Source organism: Ovis aries, chromosome 5 (genome assembly GCF_016772045.2).
Source record: "Ovis aries strain OAR_USU_Benz2616 breed Rambouillet chromosome 5, ARS-UI_Ramb_v3.0, whole genome shotgun sequence".
In the NCBI taxonomy this organism is placed as follows: Eukaryota; Metazoa; Chordata; class Mammalia; order Artiodactyla; family Bovidae; genus Ovis; species Ovis aries.
Genome location: NC_056058.1, coordinates 35114449 through 35136273, shown reverse-complemented (window position 1 = coordinate 35136273; position 21825 = coordinate 35114449). Strand labels below are relative to the sequence as shown.

General features: G+C 42.3%; 1 protein-coding gene across 4 annotated transcripts in view; it reads right to left on the bottom strand.

The window, feature by feature from the left end:
- SEMA6A (semaphorin 6A) overlaps positions 1-21825 on the bottom strand; it is a 131676-nt gene that overhangs the window by 26167 nt on the left and 83684 nt on the right. For 2 of the 4 annotated variants that reach the window (XM_042250334.2, XM_042250336.1), the window contains exons 8-18: positions 20422-20541; positions 19635-19723; positions 18548-18765; positions 14673-14804; positions 11718-11873; positions 10142-10318; positions 9619-9759; positions 9452-9532; positions 7100-7158; positions 4373-4393; positions 4186-4236 (exon numbers count right to left, since the gene is read on the bottom strand). In XM_042250334.2, coding sequence (XP_042106268.1) covers positions 4186-4236; positions 4373-4393; positions 7100-7158; positions 9452-9532; positions 9619-9759; positions 10142-10318; positions 11718-11873; positions 14673-14804; positions 18548-18765; positions 19635-19723; positions 20422-20541 — 1245 coding nt within the window. The remainder of the gene's footprint in view (positions 1-4185; positions 4237-4372; positions 4394-7099; positions 7159-9451; positions 9533-9618; positions 9760-10141; positions 10319-11717; positions 11874-14672; positions 14805-18547; positions 18766-19634; positions 19724-20421; positions 20542-21825) is intronic. The other 2 variants (XM_027969999.3, XM_027970001.3) reach the window with 1 other exon arrangement.

Sequence of the window (21825 nt, the reverse complement as noted above, 5' to 3'; positions counted from 1 at the left end):
AATGATTTAAAGAAGCCCCACTACCTGTTCTCTCTGGTGGAAATAAAAAATAACCTCTCTATGATTTTCAAGTGGAGTCTTTGGCTTATTAAACCATCTTACCTATAGAAGCAACCTCTTGAACAATTTTTAAAAAGACATCAGGGAACTACTGTGAACGTGTACTTGATGCCTTTGGTAGAAAGTAGGACAGATTTCACAAGTGACTGCAGCCTCGGGCTGTGATCACCACACATGTGATAAATAAAATGCCGGCCACCAGAAAGAAAGATTCTAGTGAATGCACTGCATTCTTCTTTTTCACAATTATTATTGCAAGTTGGATTTTCAGGAGACTTTAATACTGTAAATTACAGACCATGTAACCATATACATACATGGTTATATATATAACGTGTGTGTGTGACTAAAGCAGGGAAAAGCAAGCAAGCCAAGTGAGTATCTAAGCTATAGGATTTCCATGGGAGCTCTACATTTAAAACGTTACCACAAAGCTTTGGTAACATTTAAGAGGCCTCTTTCTGTGTAGGGCTTGTTTGGCTTCTACACAGCTTCAAATATCTGCTTTGCTGCAAAGAGTCTAGTTCATATCCAACCGCTAAAAACATGTTCATTTAAAACTCAAGAATGCTTGCATCTAGATTGTTTGTTTTTTACATTTCTGGGTTTCACATTTCATCTCCCAATACTGATAAGAGAACACGAGTAGGAAAATTAATAACCTGGAATTGGAAACACAGACTTTCTTTTACTTCCTTTATGCTTATATTGAGGTCTAAAATATAGCCTCTATTTTCTGCTGTTGAATTAACCATGCTCTCATGAAACATACTGTCAACCTAAGAGAGACTTCAGCATCCAAACAGTGAGAAATAGCTTAGTAGTGAGTCAGAAAGAGGGGGGAGGAAAAATGAAGCCTTTCCTCCAAGTAGCAAGAACTTCTTTTACCTGAATTGATATGCATTTTGAGCGCTTTCAATTTAACTGTGTTCAAGGGGCAATTTTATGGTAATGCCATAAGTATGGTTTAGGCAGAACATTTCTTAATACGGTAATCTAGGGGAAATATATGCCTAAGGGACACAGTCTCTGTAGAAAAGAGTTCCTGGACCATATGCTGCAAATACATGGAAAAGTCATTGGTAATGGAAAGCTATGGCTATGAGAGGAAATTAGTATGGACCAGATGGTAGTTAGGTAGGAAAATGTTGCACGCAAATGTGAGAAATCAGCTTCTGCCTATTGCTGAAATGTTAGTTTAATACCCACCACATCTCCGTTTTCTCCATGTAAATCTAGAGAAACCATGCATCGTATATACTCAAATGGAAGAAAAAAATAGAGCAGCATGAGGCTTGTAATCTTTGAAACGTATGCTCGAGGACAGACAGTGTGTGTCAGTGGTGGAAATAGATAGTCGGAGAAAGCAGTGCCTGATTCTCAGGAATTTTAGAACTACCATGTGAAAGCACCTGTAAGCAGCCGTCCTTCATTTGAAATCAAAGAAGTGTATTATTATGACCTTGTTATTACGACCTCTCCAACTGTTAAATAGGTATCACTCATGTTTCTTCTTAGAGTCTGATTCTATGGGCTATGTTGCTTTTGTGCATTCCCTAAGAGACTGTAACCAAAATCATGCAACAAAAATAGGCAATCATTTGTGGATATGGTATTACAGGTCAACAATTTGGAACCTATAATTTTGTCTTGTTAATCCAATACGAAAAGTCATAATTTTAATCAGTGGAGCTAATTATGTATTATTCTTACAATATACCAAGAAATAGATTTTAAAAGTTAACTCCAGTATGCATCAAATTGTTTCTCTATATCTACAAGTCTTTGTATTAATAATTCCAGAGGTTAGAAACCCTTCAAACTACTCTAACCTATTAACGGTGATGGTAGCCAATTAGACACAGAGGAGACACTAAATCAGTACAAGAGAGGATGAGAGAAGAAGACAGTCAGGGTCCAATTCACTAAAAAGGGGTTCTGGTATATGTAATCAGTATTGCAGAGAGCTTCTACCATGCAGAGTTTGCATGGGTTATTGAATGATTCTTTTTTTCAGAGTGAGGCAGTACTTGTTCTGTGGGTCACTCTATGAGTCTGTACTCAGCCACTGGGCTTCAGTATTATGGGAACATGTAAAGGACACGGCTAGACACAGTGGGTGCACTTTGGACTTTGGGGTTGGCTTCCTTGTTTATATCTGGGCTCATAAAAACAGCTATTTGGTTTTTCTTTTGATGGTACAAAAAAGAGTACCTAGTCTAGTGCCTGGCACATAGTAGGCCCTAAGCAGATGTCTGCAAATGAATGAATTAAATCTCTTCTAGGTTTATTAGATCCAAAATAAGCATCTTTTGCAGTAGTTGGTGTAAAGAAAGTCTCCTGTGCTTTTGTAAGTACTGACTGAACCAGCCCTCATTTTGATGGTCAGTTAATCATCTAACCACTTTACACTGGAGAGACTGGGCCTGAAATGGACAGAATTATTAGCTGAAAGGAAAATTCCAACTCTTCTTTAGTGTCATCACAGAAACCACTGATGGAGCGAATGGGGATTGTCCTTTAAAGTGTTAATGTGGAGGAATTAATAAGTTCCTTTCCTTTTGTAAAGGCAGGAAGAGGGATCCATAAATCGAAGAGCATCCCATGCTTTAATTATTCTATCTATATGAGAAACTACCTGGGAGTTAAAGTTGGCCTTAGTCCGACTGATGAATGCTGGGGAGCCTGCTGGTTCAAGGAGATTTAAGACCTGAATTTCTCAACATCTGATAAATATTATTCAATTACAGGAAATGATTGCAAAGCATGATATTGAAAAGAGCAGATGCTAACTGGGTTCTCTTTCTGAAGGGCACACTGAGCTACATGACACTCGCCTCCTGAGGAATGTTCCTCCCAGTTGTTGGGGTTCAGTATTCTGGCTTGAATCAGAGATGCGAGGAGGTTAAAGGTGGATGAATTCAGTGGGCTTATTGACTCCACACTGCCTCACTTCATGACAGGAGAGACTGGGTGTTGTTTTCTGTATCTGTACAGCCGCCATTTATAAGATAAACTTTAGGACTTTCAAAGAGGCGTTTTATTGATGCTAGTTAGACACAGGAGTGACAGTTTCTACAGAGCTATTAAACACATTTGCAGCCATTAGGAACTGTTTTTCTGAATCCTGAATCTACCTTGCTTTCTTTTCCTCCCTCTTTTTTCTTTCCTTTATTTTGTTCTCTTCCTCTGTTACCTACCTCTACGTTGAAAGACTGACCTGGAGCTGTTACTGTTATGTATTTCAAAACATAAAAATGATAAAATGTCTGCAGACCAATGCAACTTGTAGTCCCCGGTATAATACAGAAGCTTAAATTTGCCGTTACATATGTGCTGTTCATTATCTTTAAAAATAAAACCACATGAATAGTTTACCTTAATAAACATTCGGGGAAACTTTGAGAAAAGGAACTGGAACATTTCAACTACATATTCACTTTCCTTATAAAGAGCTCAGAATATCTGTTTATGGATTTGCGGGCTTTATTTAGTAGAGTGTCTGTGTATTTCAGAGCAGGAACAATGGGATAGATCCTGTTTGCACATCATTTTGACTGCATAACTCTTCGTTATGTACATTTAAAGAAATGTCACTGAAGATAGGTCTACAAATTCATACTCCAGGTATGATTAAATTTTGATGGCTATATTGGAAAGTTTTGCCTGTTAAGAACTTGGTATCTGCATTCTGTATGGACTTTTCCTGCCGAGGATGTTGTTCTGAAAGTCAGCATTTTGGGGAATCAGGTAGGGAGCTGTGGCCTATTACTTATAAGCACTGTTCTTCTATCTTGGATGTACTTATGTCCAAAAGCAATTTCCTCTCCCTCAAGAACTCATTAAACGCATTCACCAAACTCCCTAAGGTTGGCATATTTCCTGTTACGTGGATTGTATTTCATGTTACGTGGATTAAAAATGTAAGACTCCTTCTCACACGTCAGTTGTCTCATATATGTAGAGAAATTTTTGAAGTATCATGAAAGCTATGAATAATTTTAGTGAATTGGGGCCCTGGGGTAGCAAAGTATCTGGTCCATGATGTTTGGGAATGAAAACGCTAAACTACCACAGGGTGAGTGGCTCGAAGAATAAGAAAACAAAACCAAACCACAAACTGACCATAGACTGTGCTGTAAGACATTTCATGATCTGGTAGAGGAGTCGAAATGTCTATAAAAAATAATGAGAATTTAAAAGTTAACTGAAAAAGAAACATAAGATTCGGAAATACTCAAGAGGGTTAGTGAAATAGGATTTCACAAATAGATTTCCATTGCCATTGAATTATCAGTAACATCTTCCTTACCATTCAGTGCCACGAAGGAATCTGAAAGACAAAAGGGAGGAGTGAGTGAGTTAATGTTTAACACGCTGCTCGATGTGACTTTTGTAATCAGTGGGAATGAGCTGATACAGAGCTGCGCTAACACACAAGGCCTAGACTAAGGAAGTGCTTTTTAGTTTCTGCTTGTAACAGAAGATGCTTCCTATCTGGTTCAGTTTCATACCCCTGTGTCTCTTTACCAAGTGGGCTTCCTCAAAGTCATGCCTTTGTTGCCAAGAGGCAGAGAAAAAGCAAGCGTGAGTGCAGAGAAGGGTAACTGCGATTATACGTAAGCCCTGCTCCATCAGGAGGGACGTGTACATGGATAAGGTGAGTCACTTCTGGACCACACTTACGAAGCACTTGTTCTTTATAGTCCCTCTCATTTCATCCTCCCAACTGTGCTGTGAGGAGCTGTCCGGTATCACAATGTTCTGACCGCAGCAGGGGTTTAAGTTAGGAAATTAACAAAAATAAAAATCACACATAGAGGTAACATCCTGTGTGTGTGCACGCACGCATGTATATATGTGCTGTGTATCTGGGTCATGTCAGTGGTTCACTCAGCCTGCTCCTCAGCCTCCGATACTGGCTCTTTATGGTTTCCTCATTTCCCCTAAAACTTCTGTGCGAGAGTCATTGTGCACCAGATATCTAAGTCCTATGAATGCCTGCGTGTGACTACGTAACAACTCACAAAAGTAGGTCATGCTCCAGTGAGCGCCCAGGATGAGAGATGCCACTAGAAAAGTCACTACCTGCTCCCTGGAGCAGGCACCCTATGTGCCTCAGTGGGAATGGGTGTCAGGTTATGGGGAACACAAAAACATGGAGCCTGGACCCCTGAGACTAAAGGGCAAATCTCCGACCTTGGACCTGAAGGCCTGCCCGGAGCTCCGCGCTGGGACCCGGGTGCGGTGTAGTTTGCACCTCAGGGAGCCAGTAACACGATCCCGCTTTTCATCTGTGCACCTATTCAACCCACATCGATACCCCTGTTTTTTCTACAGATGCTTTTAGCACCAACTCATAAAAATATGAAGAAAACATTCACTGATGTCAGCTAATTAAGTTCACTCACATAGACACACATACAGACCAAAGCCTGTTTTCCCTAAAAATGACACTGGAAAGCGTCAACTTGACTAAGGTCCACCAATCAAACATCACATTGTTTAGCTGCACACACCTAACAGATCTTTCGGTGATGCCGCTGTCTCCTATGTCTACTTCTTAGTTCAGATTTTGTGTGTGAGGACATAGTAAGAAAAAGACAAAGGAAGAAGCTTTTGCCAATATATATTTGCAAACCCAAAACATATATGACCAAGAATTTGGAGATGAGGCTGTCTGTAGCCCTCTTTATGTCTCTTCTCCAGAAAAGATAAGGTATTAAATGGCACCTTAGAGTCCGTCATTTCAGGACTCATGGCTCAAAGATGGAGAGTTATATCCATGATTTTCATTATCGAATCAAGTATCAGAAGTAATATAGTTTCATTCCCCTAGGAGCTATTTCTGGTGCCATTCTGAATACAAGCTTCTTGAAAATTCATCACATATAACATTTTGAAACATAGCAAACTAAACATTTTTCAAGGGTATGGCATTCTCTAAATTAGTGTTCATAAAGCATTTTCAAGAGAATATGGATACTAATCAGATCACTGAACAGGGGGGCAGAGTTTTGACTAGGATCCTTTATATAAGGTTCTAACTACAATATTAACATCCAACCAGTCCATCCTAAAGGAGATCAGTCCTGAATGTTCATTGGAAGGACTGATGTTGAAGCTGAAACTCCAGTACTTTGGCCGCCTGATGTGAAGAGCTGACTCATTTGAAAAGACACTGATACTGGGAAAGATTGAAGGCAGGAGGAGAAGGGGATGACAGGGCGAGATGGTTGGATGGCATCCCCAACTCAATGGACATGAGTTTGGGTAAACTCTGGGAGTTGGTGATGGACAGGGAGGCCTGGCGTGCTGCAGTTCACGGGGTTGCAAAGAGTCGAACCCGACTGAGTTACTGAATTGAATAACTTTTGAAATGAACCCTGAGATTTAGCATAGTAGGTCAGTTCTTATAAAAAGGGTATTTTGAATCACTTTGTACTTAGTGGGTTCTTTCTGAACATTTGTTTTTATTGAAAATGGTAATAAACATAAGTCTAATTAAAAAATAATTACTTTTGTTTGCCAATATGTTCAAGAAAAGTAAATAGTGTCCCACTCAACTGAAAAAACAGAGTTCAGTGATCAACCTTTTAAATCATTTGTCTAAAGATTGTGCCAATGTTGTATTTTTAAAGACAGCAAAACTAGTGTTGTTTTGTTTTGTTTTTTATAGTTTTTTATTCTTTAATTGGAGGAAAATTGCTTTACAGTGTTGTGTTGGTAAAACTGGTTTTTAAGTGGAAATGCTGATATAGCTGACTGTTCTGCTACAGGTTCATCCTCAAGAGGGAATTTGTTTCACATTTATGATAACGAACTAGGTGCCAGCGTTTTCAGCTACAGCATTGACAACTGTGGCTTCAAAAGGCACTATTTTCTCTGATATTTAGAAGGTGATTTATGTTATTTTTGCATGTTTTAGAGGCAGCTGCACTCAATTTCACATGTGGGGTCATGTTTCTAGGCCATTCTATAAAAGCATCTTTTATCGACTAAATATCCAAAAACAAGCATGGATAAAAACTCCACTTACTGTGACAATCCCCCAGGCCATCGGTATTGCCACGCTCTATGTCCTGTTCAAAAGTCAGTCTTCAAAAGGAAGGAAGGAGAAGAAGATAGAAACAGATTCAATGATATGAGTCTTTATTCCAGCATGCATCTTAAATTTCACTAAAGCAACTAACACAGTTTGAAAACCTGAGTGCCAGGTATAAAAAGAAATAGATAAAACAGCTTGAAAATTTATCTCTGAAGTTTATAGAAATGAGTCCTTTGTGAATCTCTAAGGAGAAGCCATGGTTTGGGCAGTCAATTCAGGTTTTATTCAGGGGGTAAACAAGTTTGTGGATTACCTATATCACTCTTTGCTGCTAATGCCCTGAGCATTTTTGAAACATCTGAAAAATTTAAATGTTAACCAACATCCTGATGTAAGTGATACAGAAGTCTACACCTTAAGAAAAGCGTTTTCCTCTCTCCGTTCTCTTTCACCCCAACTCTTGCCTCCCTAGACCTTTACCTATCTCTTTGTTTAGAAATGGCTTTGTACAGCAACGTGTTCCCAGCAGTCGGTGGCTCTAAGGGGCCTCTGAGAGGACACAGGACACGGTGGTGTGTTTTGCTGAGCCCATGTGGGTACTTGGCTCACACCTGGCCCCACGTCCCGTCTTCAGGGGCACTGTGGTCATGCTTCTCTACAGGTTCACTCTCCTTTCAAGTCCACCAGGTCACCTCTGGGCTGCATGAACTCTGTACCCCAAAAGGACTGATCTTAATAGAATCTAATTTGATTTTTAAAAATAAATTTATTTATTTTAATTGGAGGTTAATTACTTTCCAATATTGTATTGGATTTTGCCATACATCAACATGTATAAATAAACACATTGGAAGAGTCCAAAGGAGTCTTGTTTTTTTTGGGGAACTCTGCTCTTCTTTCTGCAACATACTCAAAACTCGGATTTTGCAGCTGCCTTCAGAGTTTACTTATGAGCCATCTCGGAAAACTACTTTGACAGTCACACCTTGATCTAATAATCTGCCGTGTTCGTTTCTAGTGTTTTTATGCTGTGTCAAAAATCAAATTCAGCCTCAAAGGATAAAGATTTCTAGTTGTAATGAAAGCCAGGATTCACCCGGTCCTGAGGCCACATTCCAAGGAGAGTTGCACATGTTTTGAACAACTGGGTTCTCATGCTGACTTAAAAATGATTCTTAAAATTCAGCCTTATTACCTTTGTTGCATCTTGACTAAAGAAAGGAGGTGGGCCATTTCTCAGCTTCCCTCACTGTGCGCTTCTGAGGTCCTTCCTCCGTCACTTCAAGGTCCCCTGAAAAGCTATAAAGCTCTCACCCTGTAGTGTGCCAGTATTGCTACTTGCAAGCTGACCTAATACTGCATGGTGAGTCAACTCTTTGCATCAGCCAGATTTCCAGGTCAGACTTTACAGTTTCCGTCAGCTCTGTTTATGGGAATACTTCCCCTCAAATTATGCAGGTGGTGGTCAATCAGCTATCTTATCTGTTTAAGTTGCTATTCTCAAATGGGAGAGGGGGCTCTCCCATTGTGTTGGGGGGACAATTCCTTTTGCCTGGTGGATTGGGGGAAGTGAAGAAATGACTATGAAAGAACTGTGCTGGCATCTGGCATCTTCCTTGAAATGCCATAACCTGTCAAGGACATGCACTGAATATTTCTCCAAATGTTATTTTGGATTTCAAATCCACAGAAGTAAAAGCATAAAGCCTTTGAACTGACACCATCCAAGCACTGGAAGTCAGGGTAACAATTCTCAGCACTAAAATCACATGCGTGATAGACTGGCTTGATCTAGCTGATCTGCTGGAGAAATGCCAAGAATTGATTTCCTCCCTAATGAGGAATAGGGTCAGCTGTTCTCTGGTGCAGGAGAAAGGTTTATTGGATATGTACACCATGCTTGCAGCACAAATGCATTGTTTATTAACAAATGCCCTGCGGTTTGTTCTCAGCCCTGGATGGTCAATTACAGGAGCCACTTTTGCTATGGCTGGGACAGACCATCACTAACCTAATCGGTACCCTCATGCTCCCTTTCTCTGCCGTTCTTGCACTGTGATGAGCAAGGCACGTACCCGCTTGTCCCTCTCCCCAGGGAATACTTAAAGTCCACTGTGCTGTTTTTCTCTGTTTTTACCCACTTTGAGGATGGATGATTAATCAATTGGAAGTCTGCCATGTGTGATGTTGGGGTATTCTATGAAATGGGGAAAGGAAGGAGAACGGCCGGCAGTCGCAATGATGAGGTATGTGCACAGAAGGCCAAGCGGCAGTGCTGGGTGTGAGCACAGTCAATCCTACGTTTAGGCCACTTTAAACTCTCCCACGCCTCGGGCTCCTTACCTGCTGCTAGGCGACAGATGGGCACATGCACCTGCTTCCTTTACCCACCCACAGTAGGGGTCTCTGGAAGCAATACAGGTTCTGCAGGAAGAGAATGATTGTGAGCTTACCTAGGACTCTTCCCTAAGCACCGTGAACATCCGATGATCAATGAGGCAAATACATACTTTTTACACTTGCCATGCCGCTCACACCGGCCAAGGGGAACCTTGATCACACAAGTGGAGAATGCAACGTACAGAGAGCTGCTGGCTTTGTCCAGCTGCATGCCCATGATCCTCTTGTCTTCTACTCCGTCATAGCTGCACCTAAGTTTTCAAGGCAGGATAATATCATTCATAGTCTCTCTTGGGTTAGTTCTTTCCTTCATGCCACCAGCTGCCACACCCGCCCCCCCCCCAAGCCTATGAGGTTAGATCTCTTCATCTGATCTAACTGAAGAAGCAATGGATCCTTATGTGTGCACCCACACACACACACATAAATACACAATATATGTGTTTACCTATATAAACGCACACATTAGCAGCAAGGAGAAAACAATGCTTTTAATGTATGAAAGGATTTTTACAAATAATGTTAAAAGTCACCTAAATTGCATAAAATCTAAGTCTACCATGATTTCTCTGAATGGAAAAGATTATAACGTGACAAATAATTACTAGGAAAAGAACCAAACATTCTACGCACTTTTCAGGATTGTAAACGCTCATCTCCTCCAGGAAAAGGCTGTCATTTAGGAAACCACTGTTTCCCGTCCTGGCCAAGAACTTCAAGATGATTCCCTTCTCCGATCCCAGGAAGACCACAGTGTGATTCTGATACGGGCCAGCAGCGGTGTCCACTGCAATTTTGGTCAGGCGGTATCTAAAACGACAGGATCACAGTTTTTGTATCTTTGTTGTCTTTCATTAACGTGTCCCTGTTTTCCACTTCAAACAATTGTGATCGAGCTTTCTAGTAAGACCCTCAAGAAAAATATATGCATATAAATAATGCTCTCAAGCTGTTCTGCTCCTTTATTTCCATATGTAGAGCATTAGTGTGGCTCCAAGGGGAGGAAAGAGGTATGTATCTGCAGAGGCCAAGTTACATAATAAATACGTAGCCATACCATCTGAAACCACTCAGCAGTTATCCCTTCCATAAGCAACAAGGGGGGACTGATGTCTCCTATGAAGAGGGGAAGAAATAAGTGAACTCATTTAATATTTCGCACTAACCACTAACGCTTCACTGAATACTGAAAAGAAAAGCCCTGGCTACCATTTTCCCACACTTTTCCCCTGAGGTGCCAAGACTTGTCAACAAAACGTCAGGTTGGGAAGATTTTGGATTGTGTACAGAGGGGTTGAGAATTCTGAAGGATGTGGGGGCGGGGTAGAGTGTGAATGGCACTGTTAATAAATAAAAGGATATATAAACCAAATAAAATTCATGTAAAGCCAAAGGTAAAGAGCGTTAGTCCTTATCATCCTCTTAGGTAAGTCCTACACGGCATCTTCCTTCTCTAAAATCCCATAGCAGTTCAGCAGTCCATGGATACCCTTTTCTCTTTAAGCGGTGTGGCAGGAAATGGAAAACGGTCTCTTCTGCAAGTTTTGTACCATGGTTTCCAGCTTACGGGCAAGAGCCATTATAGTACTCTGTGCGTGCAAAGTCGCTTCAGTGGTGTCTGACTCTTTGCGACCCCCATGGACTGTAGCCTGCCAGGCTCCTTTGTCCATAGGATTCTCCAGGAAAGAATACTGGAGTGGGTTGCCATGCCCTCCTCCAGGGGGTCTTCCTGACCCGGGGATTGAACCCAGGTCTCCTGCATTGTAGACAGATTCTTTACTGTTTGAGCTGTCAGGGAGGCCTGTTGTGACAGCTAACAATTCAGAGACAGTGCTCAGATGGAATCTGCACCATGTTTTACAACCACAACAAACAGGTGTGTACATCCACTGACTGACTGTCTTCACGCGCCTCTACTTGAACACACCTGGAATTAACCAGCTAAGGCAAAGGAGACATCTTTGCTTCCTCTAATTGCTGGTCTGGGTCCAGGTAGCCTGAAACTCTCTGAACTGTGTTTTCACTGGGAATGTGGTTATGGGGGTTTGGTGGCATCCACCCAACCACCCAGGACTTCAGAACTGAACCCAGGCCAGGATGACAGAAGGGGTTCATGGCACTTGAAATCATGATCCACCGATGACAGGTCCAATGATCACGGGTGGCAACAGGGGAAATCCAGTAAGGATGCGGTTTGCCTGACACCCACCTGACCATCGTCCTCAGGAACCACGGCCTGTTGATGACGGACGGCACGGCCTCATCCATGAGCGGGTGCGTTTTGATGAAATTCAAGGTGTCGTCAGGAAATTCATTGGAGGTGGTGTATTTTTCTAAGGAGGCGGAGCCGGCACAGCAGCCTGGCCTACAAAGAAACAAAGGGAGGGAGCTTCTATCGTGCTTTATGGCAAATTCTTTGAATGAACTGCTTCTCTGTGCAACTTGCATGAGGGAGAATAGATTGGAGGCTGAGAATAGGAAGCTGAACAATGCATAATGCCACCAAAAAATATGCTTAGATTGCCTCAGGGCCGCCTCCATGCTCCATAGAGAAGCCTGAGCCAGGACGGTTCAGCCTTGGCTGAGAGCAGCCGGGTTTCCCCGCCAGAAACACAAACAAACTCCACAGACAGTGATGGAGCTCAAAACAAGTGAGAGTTTTGAAACAAGTGAGACGTTTGCATGTCCCTGGGACTGCTCTGCCTGTCTTAAAACCCTGCTAGGAGTTCTGGAGGCATTTGTTTCACAGAAGGAGACAACTGGGCTGACTTTTCACAAATATAGCAAACAAAGGTGTTCAGAAAGTTGCTGGCCTTATGTAATCTGCTTTGCGGTGGTGGTTTAGTTACTAAGCCATGTCCGTCTCTTTTGCGACCCCACGGACTGTAGCCCACCAGACTCCTCTGTCCATGGGATTTCTCAGACAAGATTACTGGAGTGGGTTGCCATTTCCTTCTCCAGGGGATCTTCCCGACCCAGGGACTGACCCTGCCTCTCCTGCTTGGCAGGTGGATTCTTTACCACTGAACCTACCTGCTAGACTCTGTGTAACCCTCTCTCATTACCAGGAGGTCAGGGAACCTTTTGTTTTTTATTGCTTTCATTTGATTTGGGTAGGCGTGAAAAGCCAGTTACACTGAAATTCTTGTCTGAAAAGTCATTTTAAAACACGCTGAACAATGACACTGAAGATTGGTTTCTAGAAGAAATGACATGGTTTCAGGAGTCAAGGGACATCTCAGCAAAGTCAGATCAGGGAGACACTAGCAGTGGTCTTGTCCAGACTCCTGGCCTCCCCTCTGAAGCAGGAGGGGAAAGTGGGCCCTGACAGCAGTGGCAGGACCTAGCCCTGGGCACATGCTTTCACGGCACTAACCCAGCCAGCCAGGGAGAGCATCCTGCTGTCTGTAAGAGAGACAGGCCTGCACGTGGAGCGATGACCAGTGGAAGGCCACTTAAAGTATGCGTCCTGCTTGCCTGGAAGGTAGTCAACACTCCTTTAGAGAATCCACCTGACTTAGAGCCTTTGAGAATTCACCTGAGGTTGCCAGGGAATGGTTTTTACAATTAGCCTGTTCTCCTTTAGTAACAGAGAAGGCACATGCCAGATGGTTCAGGGGATGAAAAAGGATGGATCATAGGGGTGTCTGCCCGGGTACAGTGATTCATATCATCTAAGGTCATTCAATTCAGTGAGTTGGGTCAGGTATTTTTTGGGGGATGGAATTGGATGTTGGAGGAAACAGTTGGAAACCAAAAAAGTTTAAAAGACATTGGGTTTCCTTCCACAGATTAAGTGGAGGAAGCAAACACACAGGGATGTTTCTGTAAATTCATAATGTGGGTTTCAAATGCTGTAGGAGTCAGACACGACTGAGTGACTGAACAACAAAGGGAGGTGTGCCACGTGTGGAACATAAAGAGGGCAGGCACAGGGCTGGGAGAGGGTTTCATCCCGTCCCAGTTAGAGAAATGAATGAACTGGTTTGTTGTTCAGTCACTCAGTTGTGTCCGACTCTTTGTGACCCCATGGACTGCAGCGTGCTAGGCTTCTCCATCCTTCACCATCTCCTGGAGTTTGCTCAAACTCACATCTGTTGAGTCAGTGATGCCATCCAACCATCCCATCCTCTGTTGCCCCCTCCTCCTGCTCTCAATATTTCCCAGCATCATGGCCTTTTCCAATGAGTTGGCTGTTCATATCAGGTGGACAGAGTATTGGACTGGTTCAGTGTGCAGATTTGATGGAAATTACACAGGACCAAAAGTCTCTAGATAGTCTCTGGACAATAGGTTCCCCGTGAAAGCACTTTTGGGGCATGTTTTGAGGATGAGGGAATCCACAGTATATCCAGACCCCAAACAGACTAGAACCCTCAGACCAGAGACATCCTAATAATGGCCCACTGCTCCTGCTGATCCCTACCTGCCCTTAGCTTGGGATTAGCTCTGATCCAGTCTAGTCACAGAATCCACCCAACACCGTTTATATTTTACATTTTATTAAGGCTGGAAGACATGGGTCTCCGTGAAACTGAAGGGAAGCAGGGAGGAGTGGTGGAAGTCATCTCCCCAGAAACTTGCACAGCACCCTCTGTACCTCTCTGGGCCTCAGTTTCCTCAGCTATCGACTACTGGGGCTGCTGAGGCAGATGGCTCCGGTCATCCAAGGATTACAGTGGAAAATCCGCAGATACACAGTCTAAGTGAAAGACTAGAGAGTCCCTGCTTTGCATATAACTTGGGTAATCTGGCGTTTTGCTTAAGGGAATGAAGGTGAATGGCCTCACAGTCCTTTCTGTTGTGTTGGCATTTGTATCTGCCAGCATGGAAGGCCCTGGTGTGCAGTTGATAAGATGCTCATTGCGTCTGTACTGAGTTGCTTCAGTTGTGTCTGACTCTTTGTGGCCCTGTGGACTGCAGCCCTCCAGGCTCCTTTGTCCATGGGATTCTCCAGGCAAGAATACTGGAGTGAGTTGCCATACCCTCTTCCAGGGGCTCTTCCCAACCCAGGGATTGAACCCACGTCTCTTACATCTCCTGCATTTGCAGGCGGGTTCTTTACCACTAGAGTCACCTGGGAAGCCCAAGATACTCATTATCGTGGGAGCTAAGTGCACCACTTCTGGATTTTTAAAAGAGCCTGATAAACATGGGCACATACCTGGGCTTAGGCACGCGTTCATCAGGAACTGGCGTCCATGTGGAATCTGGAGACTTCTGTTCTTTGAATCTCCCGGTAAAGACATTGGCAATGTCATGCATGTCATAGGCACACACTGCAGACCCAGGGATGCTGCGATGGGACATTTCATACAAAGTGTTACTTACGCAACAGTTCCGCATGCAGTTTGGAAAACAATACCAAAGAAGCTTCCCTAGTACTGGCAGTTGAAATTTAATGTTCATACTCTGAACACGCTAAATGTAAGGGATCCTAGTGCATAAGAATGTTTCAGCGAATCAAATCTGCCTCACTGGTCTTACAGAAAGGGCTAGTTAAAGCAAAATCATAGGGAAAAAACCCCTTGTTTTGGTCTTGTGTCTGGCACTGCTTTTGTTTATAGAGGAAGAATGGTTGACCTGGTGATTTTCAAGTTTCATGAATTCCCTGAAATTAATTACCAGACTTTAAACCAAAGATAAAATGTTTGGACAACACTCTGCATCTCCGATATTCGTAAAAGTTTGAAGTCAGAGTGTCCCTGCTGTCCACAGATTCCTTCTCTGACTTTGGCTCCTCAAGTCAAGCACGTCAGTAGTGAGAATGAATGTGTCAGGAACCCAAACATGTTTCACGTTAGTCACTGCACACTGCAAATTTTACTCCCTGTTTATTTGCATAAGACTAAACAGTTTAAATCTCTAAAGCACCAACGCTTTGCAAATAAAATGCCCGATTAAGTGCTAAATAATAATACCACCAGTAATCTCTACCTATAATTACATTCTTGCCTGGCACTCCTAGAAGGACTTTGGGGTTGTTTTTCATCAATGGTGAGAAGACATGAATTATTCATTCATCTAGGTACGCTACTCGAACCTGTGTTTGTTTCTATGGTTGTTCCTTGATTTTGATCAAATAAATTTCAGGCACTGGCTGGCCAACAGTTTGAATCAGGCTTTGAGATAGCGGGTCACTGCTCACAGAAGCACCCAGGGCAAGACACAGGTGCTTGGCAGCATCAGCGTCATACAGGGCAGAGAGAATGATTGGGCCCAGATTTTGCACATGTCAAAAGGATATGGAAAACACTCCATGTATGATTAGGAGAATTTTATGCCATCTTTAATTTCACAAAATAATTATTGAATTATTACTAAGAAAGTGAGAAATGGGGGAGGATTAGAAAGCTTATTTAAAACAGTGGCAGGATGAATTTTAAAGTATGTAGCGTGTGTGTGTATGTATTATTCACAATATTAAGTCTATAATAAGACAGTGATCCCATTTGTTTTGAAACTTCAGCGCCCCTAACATTATTTAATTTTGTAAGACTCTTTTCACATCTTGCTCTCCTAAAAGTAAGAGGTGTACACATTTACTTTAAATATTAAGAAAAATAGGATAAATTTTGAAGTATTTTATGAGGGACTTCATAATTGCTAAAGATACCGTAGGGTTTGTAATCTTCCTAATGTTAGAATCATGTGTAAAATCCTTTCTTTTTTCTTCCCTACTTTATCCCCTCCTTTTATTCCCATCTTCTGTTCATTCAACATATATTTATGGAATCCCCAATCTCAAGCCGTGAATGCTTAGTAAATAACAAATCATGCTCTCAGCTGATTGATAATTCAGTGTGGCGGCAAGCAACAACAGCAGTGATAATAATAACAACAACAACTTTTCCAAGACCATCTGGTAAAGGCAGTATATATGAAAGGCACGTGCAGAGTTCCAGGGGATGTGACTGGAACTGAGCCTTGGAGTATGCCCAGGGGCTCAGTGGGCAAGCAGATAGGTTGGGGGAGCAAACTGGGCAAGACAGCAGGGCATGAGCGGTTCAGTCAACCCTCTGCACTGGAGGAGGAGCTGACACCTGACCACGATGGGCTTCCATGCCATGCCAACAAGGGAGCTGGGCTTTATCTTCAGGGCAAGAGGAGCCCCTAAAGGATTTGAGACAGCCTGGCATGATGGAGTGGGAATGTGTGGAGAATGGGGTGGAAAGGGATGAAACCAGAGGGAGTGATCAGAGAGGGACTGTCATTTGTAGATGAAGACTGGCCTGCATACTTTTGCCATTTTCTGATCTTACTGACCAAATACAGTTTCTGAGACTGCATTAGTAGGCACTTATTGAATGTCTCCTAGGGACCTTTAAAGAAAATTCTTTAAATGGAGTATGTGTAATATTTCGGAGAAGGCAATGGCACCCCACTCCAGTACTCTTGGAATCTCCTACTTTGGTGTAATCACAAACTCATTTTCTCAAAAAACATTTAAAAAAATTTAGAAATGTGCTCTGAAATTCCATTGGCACTTACATTCCTATGTTCCAGAACAGTCTTCTTTTTCAACACTGCTAGATACATGGGTTCCAAAGTACAAGCAGTCAAGGCCTGAATTTTTACATCTTTCCTATTCTCAAGTCTCAAAATTCCTTCGGATGGTCACAACTTACTTAAACCTAACTAAATACTTGCTGCAATACAGGTTTATGTTTTCTTACGTCTTCAGTGGGGCACTCTTGACTCTTGCCCTCTGTATAACTGAGGAACGTTATTTCATCTTTCAGCTTGCTCTGTTTAGACTTGACCCAGTTCTTAGGCATTTTTTCCTAGCTGTTGTCCTCCAGTCTCATCAGGTTGGTTCCTGTCATCTAGCCTTTCATCAGGTTCTTCAAAGTCTTTGTAAAAAGTATAATCCAAAACAAGACAGTGGATTCCTAGCAGAAGATCAGAGAGAACAGGCAGAATTGTACACAGTCTAGTACGTGCACTCAATTTCTTGGCCGCCGCCGGAGTGGAGATCATTTGCACAGGACGGTGCTAGGACTCCGAGGTCTGGCAGAGCCGAGTGCCAGGAACATAGTGTCCCTCTTCCTCTATTCTTTAGTCTCCACGTGTCCACTGCTCCAGGGACAGTTTTTAGTGTGCCATTTAATAGCTCAGTGTCTTAGCTTAAATAAATACAAAATAGGAATGAATGGGCTGAGACTCAGTATTTCTCAGGACAATGTTTGATGACTTGTAAATCCTCAGTGGAGGTGGTGGTGGTGTCGCTCAGTCATGTCCAACTCTTGTGACCCCATGGACTGTAGGCCGCTAGGCTCCTCTGTCCATGGGATTTCCCAGGCAAGAATACTGGAGTGGGTTGCCATTTCTTTCTCCAAGGGATCTTCCAGGCCTAGGGGTTAAACCTGCATCTCTTGCATTGCAGTGGATTCTTTAGTACTGAACCACCAGGGAAACCTAAATCCTCAATAAACGCCCCCAGACTCAGACAATGGTGCTGTGGTTGGGATTCTGGTTCCTCTGACAGGATGATAGCCAGGTGGGATGCAAGATGGACTCATCTGCTTCCTAAATTTCACCCTGTAGCATTTTAATACATATCCAGTATTTTTCAAAAATTACTGATCTAGTCATAGAAATATTAAAAGTCAAATAAAATGTTAGGTGACCTAGAAAAGAGGAACATTCTGGAATGCCAAAGCTGCTGCTTCTATCTGTGGACTACCTGGATCAGAATATAATTGAACTTGGTTTCCTCAAGTGTAAAAAGAAGGCAACGGTATTCACTTTTCAAGATAACTAGAGGGATCGAGAAATAACACATGAATAGTATTTCTATCCCAGACATCTGAAAAGATATTGGAATAATTTATCTCATTACTTTCTCCAAAATTCTCTAACAGCACTTATACTGACAGTTCATTTGTGGATGAAAACTGAGTGTTAAGTGCTTGTTAGTTACAAATAGCGAATGGCAGTGTTTCCATCGGTTGCAAATCTTGTGTATTAGACAAGAACCCCTTGGGAAAAGGAAGCCGGGAAGGAGCGATGAAGTCCGCACCGCCAGGGCATGGTTACCTGTTATAAGGTGTGGAGAAGGTTGCCAGGACAACATCACGGCCGTGAATACGAATCACGTCGGTAACTGCCTGCAGGATGTTGAAATAAAAATGGGAGTCCCCGGGGACGGAGCAATTGAGGCGAGCCTTCAGGAAAGACGTCCACTGCTTCTCCAGCACTCTCTGAGACCCTCCCATGTCGTTCTTACAAACCTGAGCCACCCTTGGGAAAACTACCTGCAGAGGGAAAACACGGAGAAGATGAAATGCACTTACTCTTCATGGAGATCTTGGTAGAATTTACCTTTCTTAGAAAAATAAAAACAGAACAACAAGATGCTTCATTTAATCCTGTGTTTCTAAAATCAGTGGCAAAAAAAAAAAAAGGGAAAATCTCAGCATTGGAACAGCATGTTTTGAAAGATAAGGCTGTGGCATTTAATACAGAACTATAAATCCTTCAGGGGATCAGCTCCCAGGCACATACACTCATTTCCATACAGACTGCTTAGCTTTTTATTTCCTCAAACAAAAGCGTACTTTGTATGCGCCATCTCTGCCATCCTCCCTGGCTGCCTCTGGGCTCTGCCTCTCATGCTCTGAATTCCTCTAACTGTGCAAGCCACCCTGGTATTGAATTTGTGCCCTCCAACTCAGTGGTCTTGATCCACTCTCTGGTAAAAACAATCAAAATAGACATCCCCTAAGTCTTCTATTGCTTTTTGCAATGAATACAGTCAAGACCCTGGGTTTGCTTATAGGTATTGAATAGTTACTTTCTCTCTGTAGAGCAGCTTAGTTTAAAACAAATCAAAACAAACAAAAAAAAAAACTTGATGAGTAGACCTGAGACCTGGAAACCACATCTTTCTTAAGATACTTGAAACTCATCTGTTCATTAAGTTTTCAATGTATTTAAGAGGTTTCCCTGTATTCTGTTACTAATCAGAAAAAGCATATAGGGGTTCAAGGAAGCAAAATGTTTCACTTCCACCAGTCTTTGCTGGGTCTTCTCAAAATGATAACCTTGTCCTTAGATTTATGGTTTTATTTCAAAGCCATTCATAACCACATTGGCCGCACATTAAGACATCCTCCCCTCTTACCTTTCCCATGCTGTTGTACTCCACCGCTATTTCCCTGAAGAAGAAGTAGATGTAGTCTCCATAATCTACCGCTTGGACAAAATACGGTTCTGTGGACAAATGGGCACTTTAATTGGGGGCGTGTCACACAGAGTTAAAAGAACTGCAGTCAGTTGCAACCAAAGACATATTATGAAATAAAATTGTAGGGCCATTAGACATTTGGTTAACACTAACCGTTTCTAGTGACTTTACACATGCACGTGCTTAATGATTTCCAAAAGCATTTAAGCCTACAGATTTAATCTTTCAGAAGCAGTTGCAATGAACAATGAAGAATAAATGAGTTTTGCGTATCTCTGTAATTTTATTTTCTATAATACAAGGCTCATATTACAGAATAGATTTTGTACACATTGCCTTGTCAACCTTGACTCATTCGGGTTGTGAACTGCTTTTTTCCTGTCCCCCACCACCTCGAATTCCCCGTTCCCTTCTATGAATGAAGTGTTTTGTTTAGTTGGTTTCGTGTGGGACTTTGAAATGAGAGCCTGAAGCAGGAAAGATGAATGTGATGTATTCTATTATAGTGGTGTTGGTAGTTTTGATAATACTCCAGAAACTCATGGGACGTGAAAAGGGGAGGTAATAAATCAACTCGGGGCAAGAGATGCAATTTCCACCTTCCTGTCCGTGAGAAGCCATTACTAAAGTGAAACTACAATCTGGACCATTCAGACGCTAAATCTCCTTCAAGATATATATCTCCCCCACCACACCTCCTTTCTTTTTTTAATTGTTTGTTCACCTTTTAACCATTTTGAATCATGCTTGACGGTCCGTAGGGTTGGGCTGTCTCCAAGACTCCGGTAGATGACTGCATCAATGGCAAGGAAGTCTGTGACTGTAGCAGAGTACAGTTTTCCATCTTTGAAGAGAAAGAGGAGAGGAGAATAGGGTTGGAGCAAGATGGTGGGCATGGGGGAATAACAGAGACATCCCCACCTGGCTTTCCTAAATCAGGCAAATACGATAGGACAACTGGGACAAATCCAAGAGTTGTAGGAAAATACTTGACCCACATTCCTAACCATTTTAAATTGGGATCACAAGAGATGAAACATTTTTCATTTTTAAATTGCACGGCAATTTCTAAGCAGCAGCAGCTCAGGGAACAGGGTAAATGAAAAATGTTGTTTGCTTCACTCCATTAGATGGACCTTGACTGAAATCTCAAGGCCAAGGCCGCTTGGACACTCCAGCCACCACCATACCATGGTAAACTGGATTAGGTAGGAGCCCCGGGAAAGATAGAGGCTGATTGTATCACCAGAAAAATTTAAGTACAAGCAGAAGTAAGAAAGTCCGCAGCCTAAGCAAGTGAGGGACGTTGAAGAAAGAGGATTTGTAAGCAAAAAAGAACTGACTAAAATTGCTACATGTAATCATACTCCGATTAAAAAAAAAGAAAAAAAAGAAGATTGGTATATGTATCCTTTTTGAGTCTCTGCTCCTCTTTACCTCAATCAGGAGAGCCACTAAGTTCTACTGATCTAGCTTTCCATTTAAGAGATACTTGTTTCAGTATTTCCAAAGTCTCAAACTGAGAACATTCTGATATACAAAAAGCCAAAATAAAGAGGGGGAAGGGATGATGCTGAGTTCAAACTGGACTTTTCTTTAAGAATTCATGCTCTTTGAGACTTCTGCTTGAGGATACATCCAAGGCAAAAGAGAGACAAGATGATTAAAGATGAATCCTTAAAATCTGTGGTTCTTTTCTTGGATTAGCAAGCATTCTTTACACAGATAATCAAATGGGCTGTTCTGGAATAGTAAAATCTGTGTAGATGAAATGGAAACAATAATTATATTCAATATAAAAAATAGCTTCCTTGTCTCAGCTTTAATGGGTTACCTGTCTTCATTAATTGTGGTTCCCAGAGCATCTTCAGAAGTGGTTTATATACATCACAGTTCTCTTTAAGCTCTAGCCCTCGTGGGATAAGCATATGGTTCTGTTTTAAATAAACATACCAAAGCAAAGTCTTTGAGGTCTACTTTTGGTCCCTGGTGGCTCAGAGGGTAAAGTGTCTGCCTGCAATGCCAGAGACCTGGGTTCAATCCCTGGGTCAGGAAGATCCCCTGGAGAAGAAAATGGCACCCCACTCCAGTACTCTTGCCTGGAAAATCCCATGGACAGAGAAGCCTG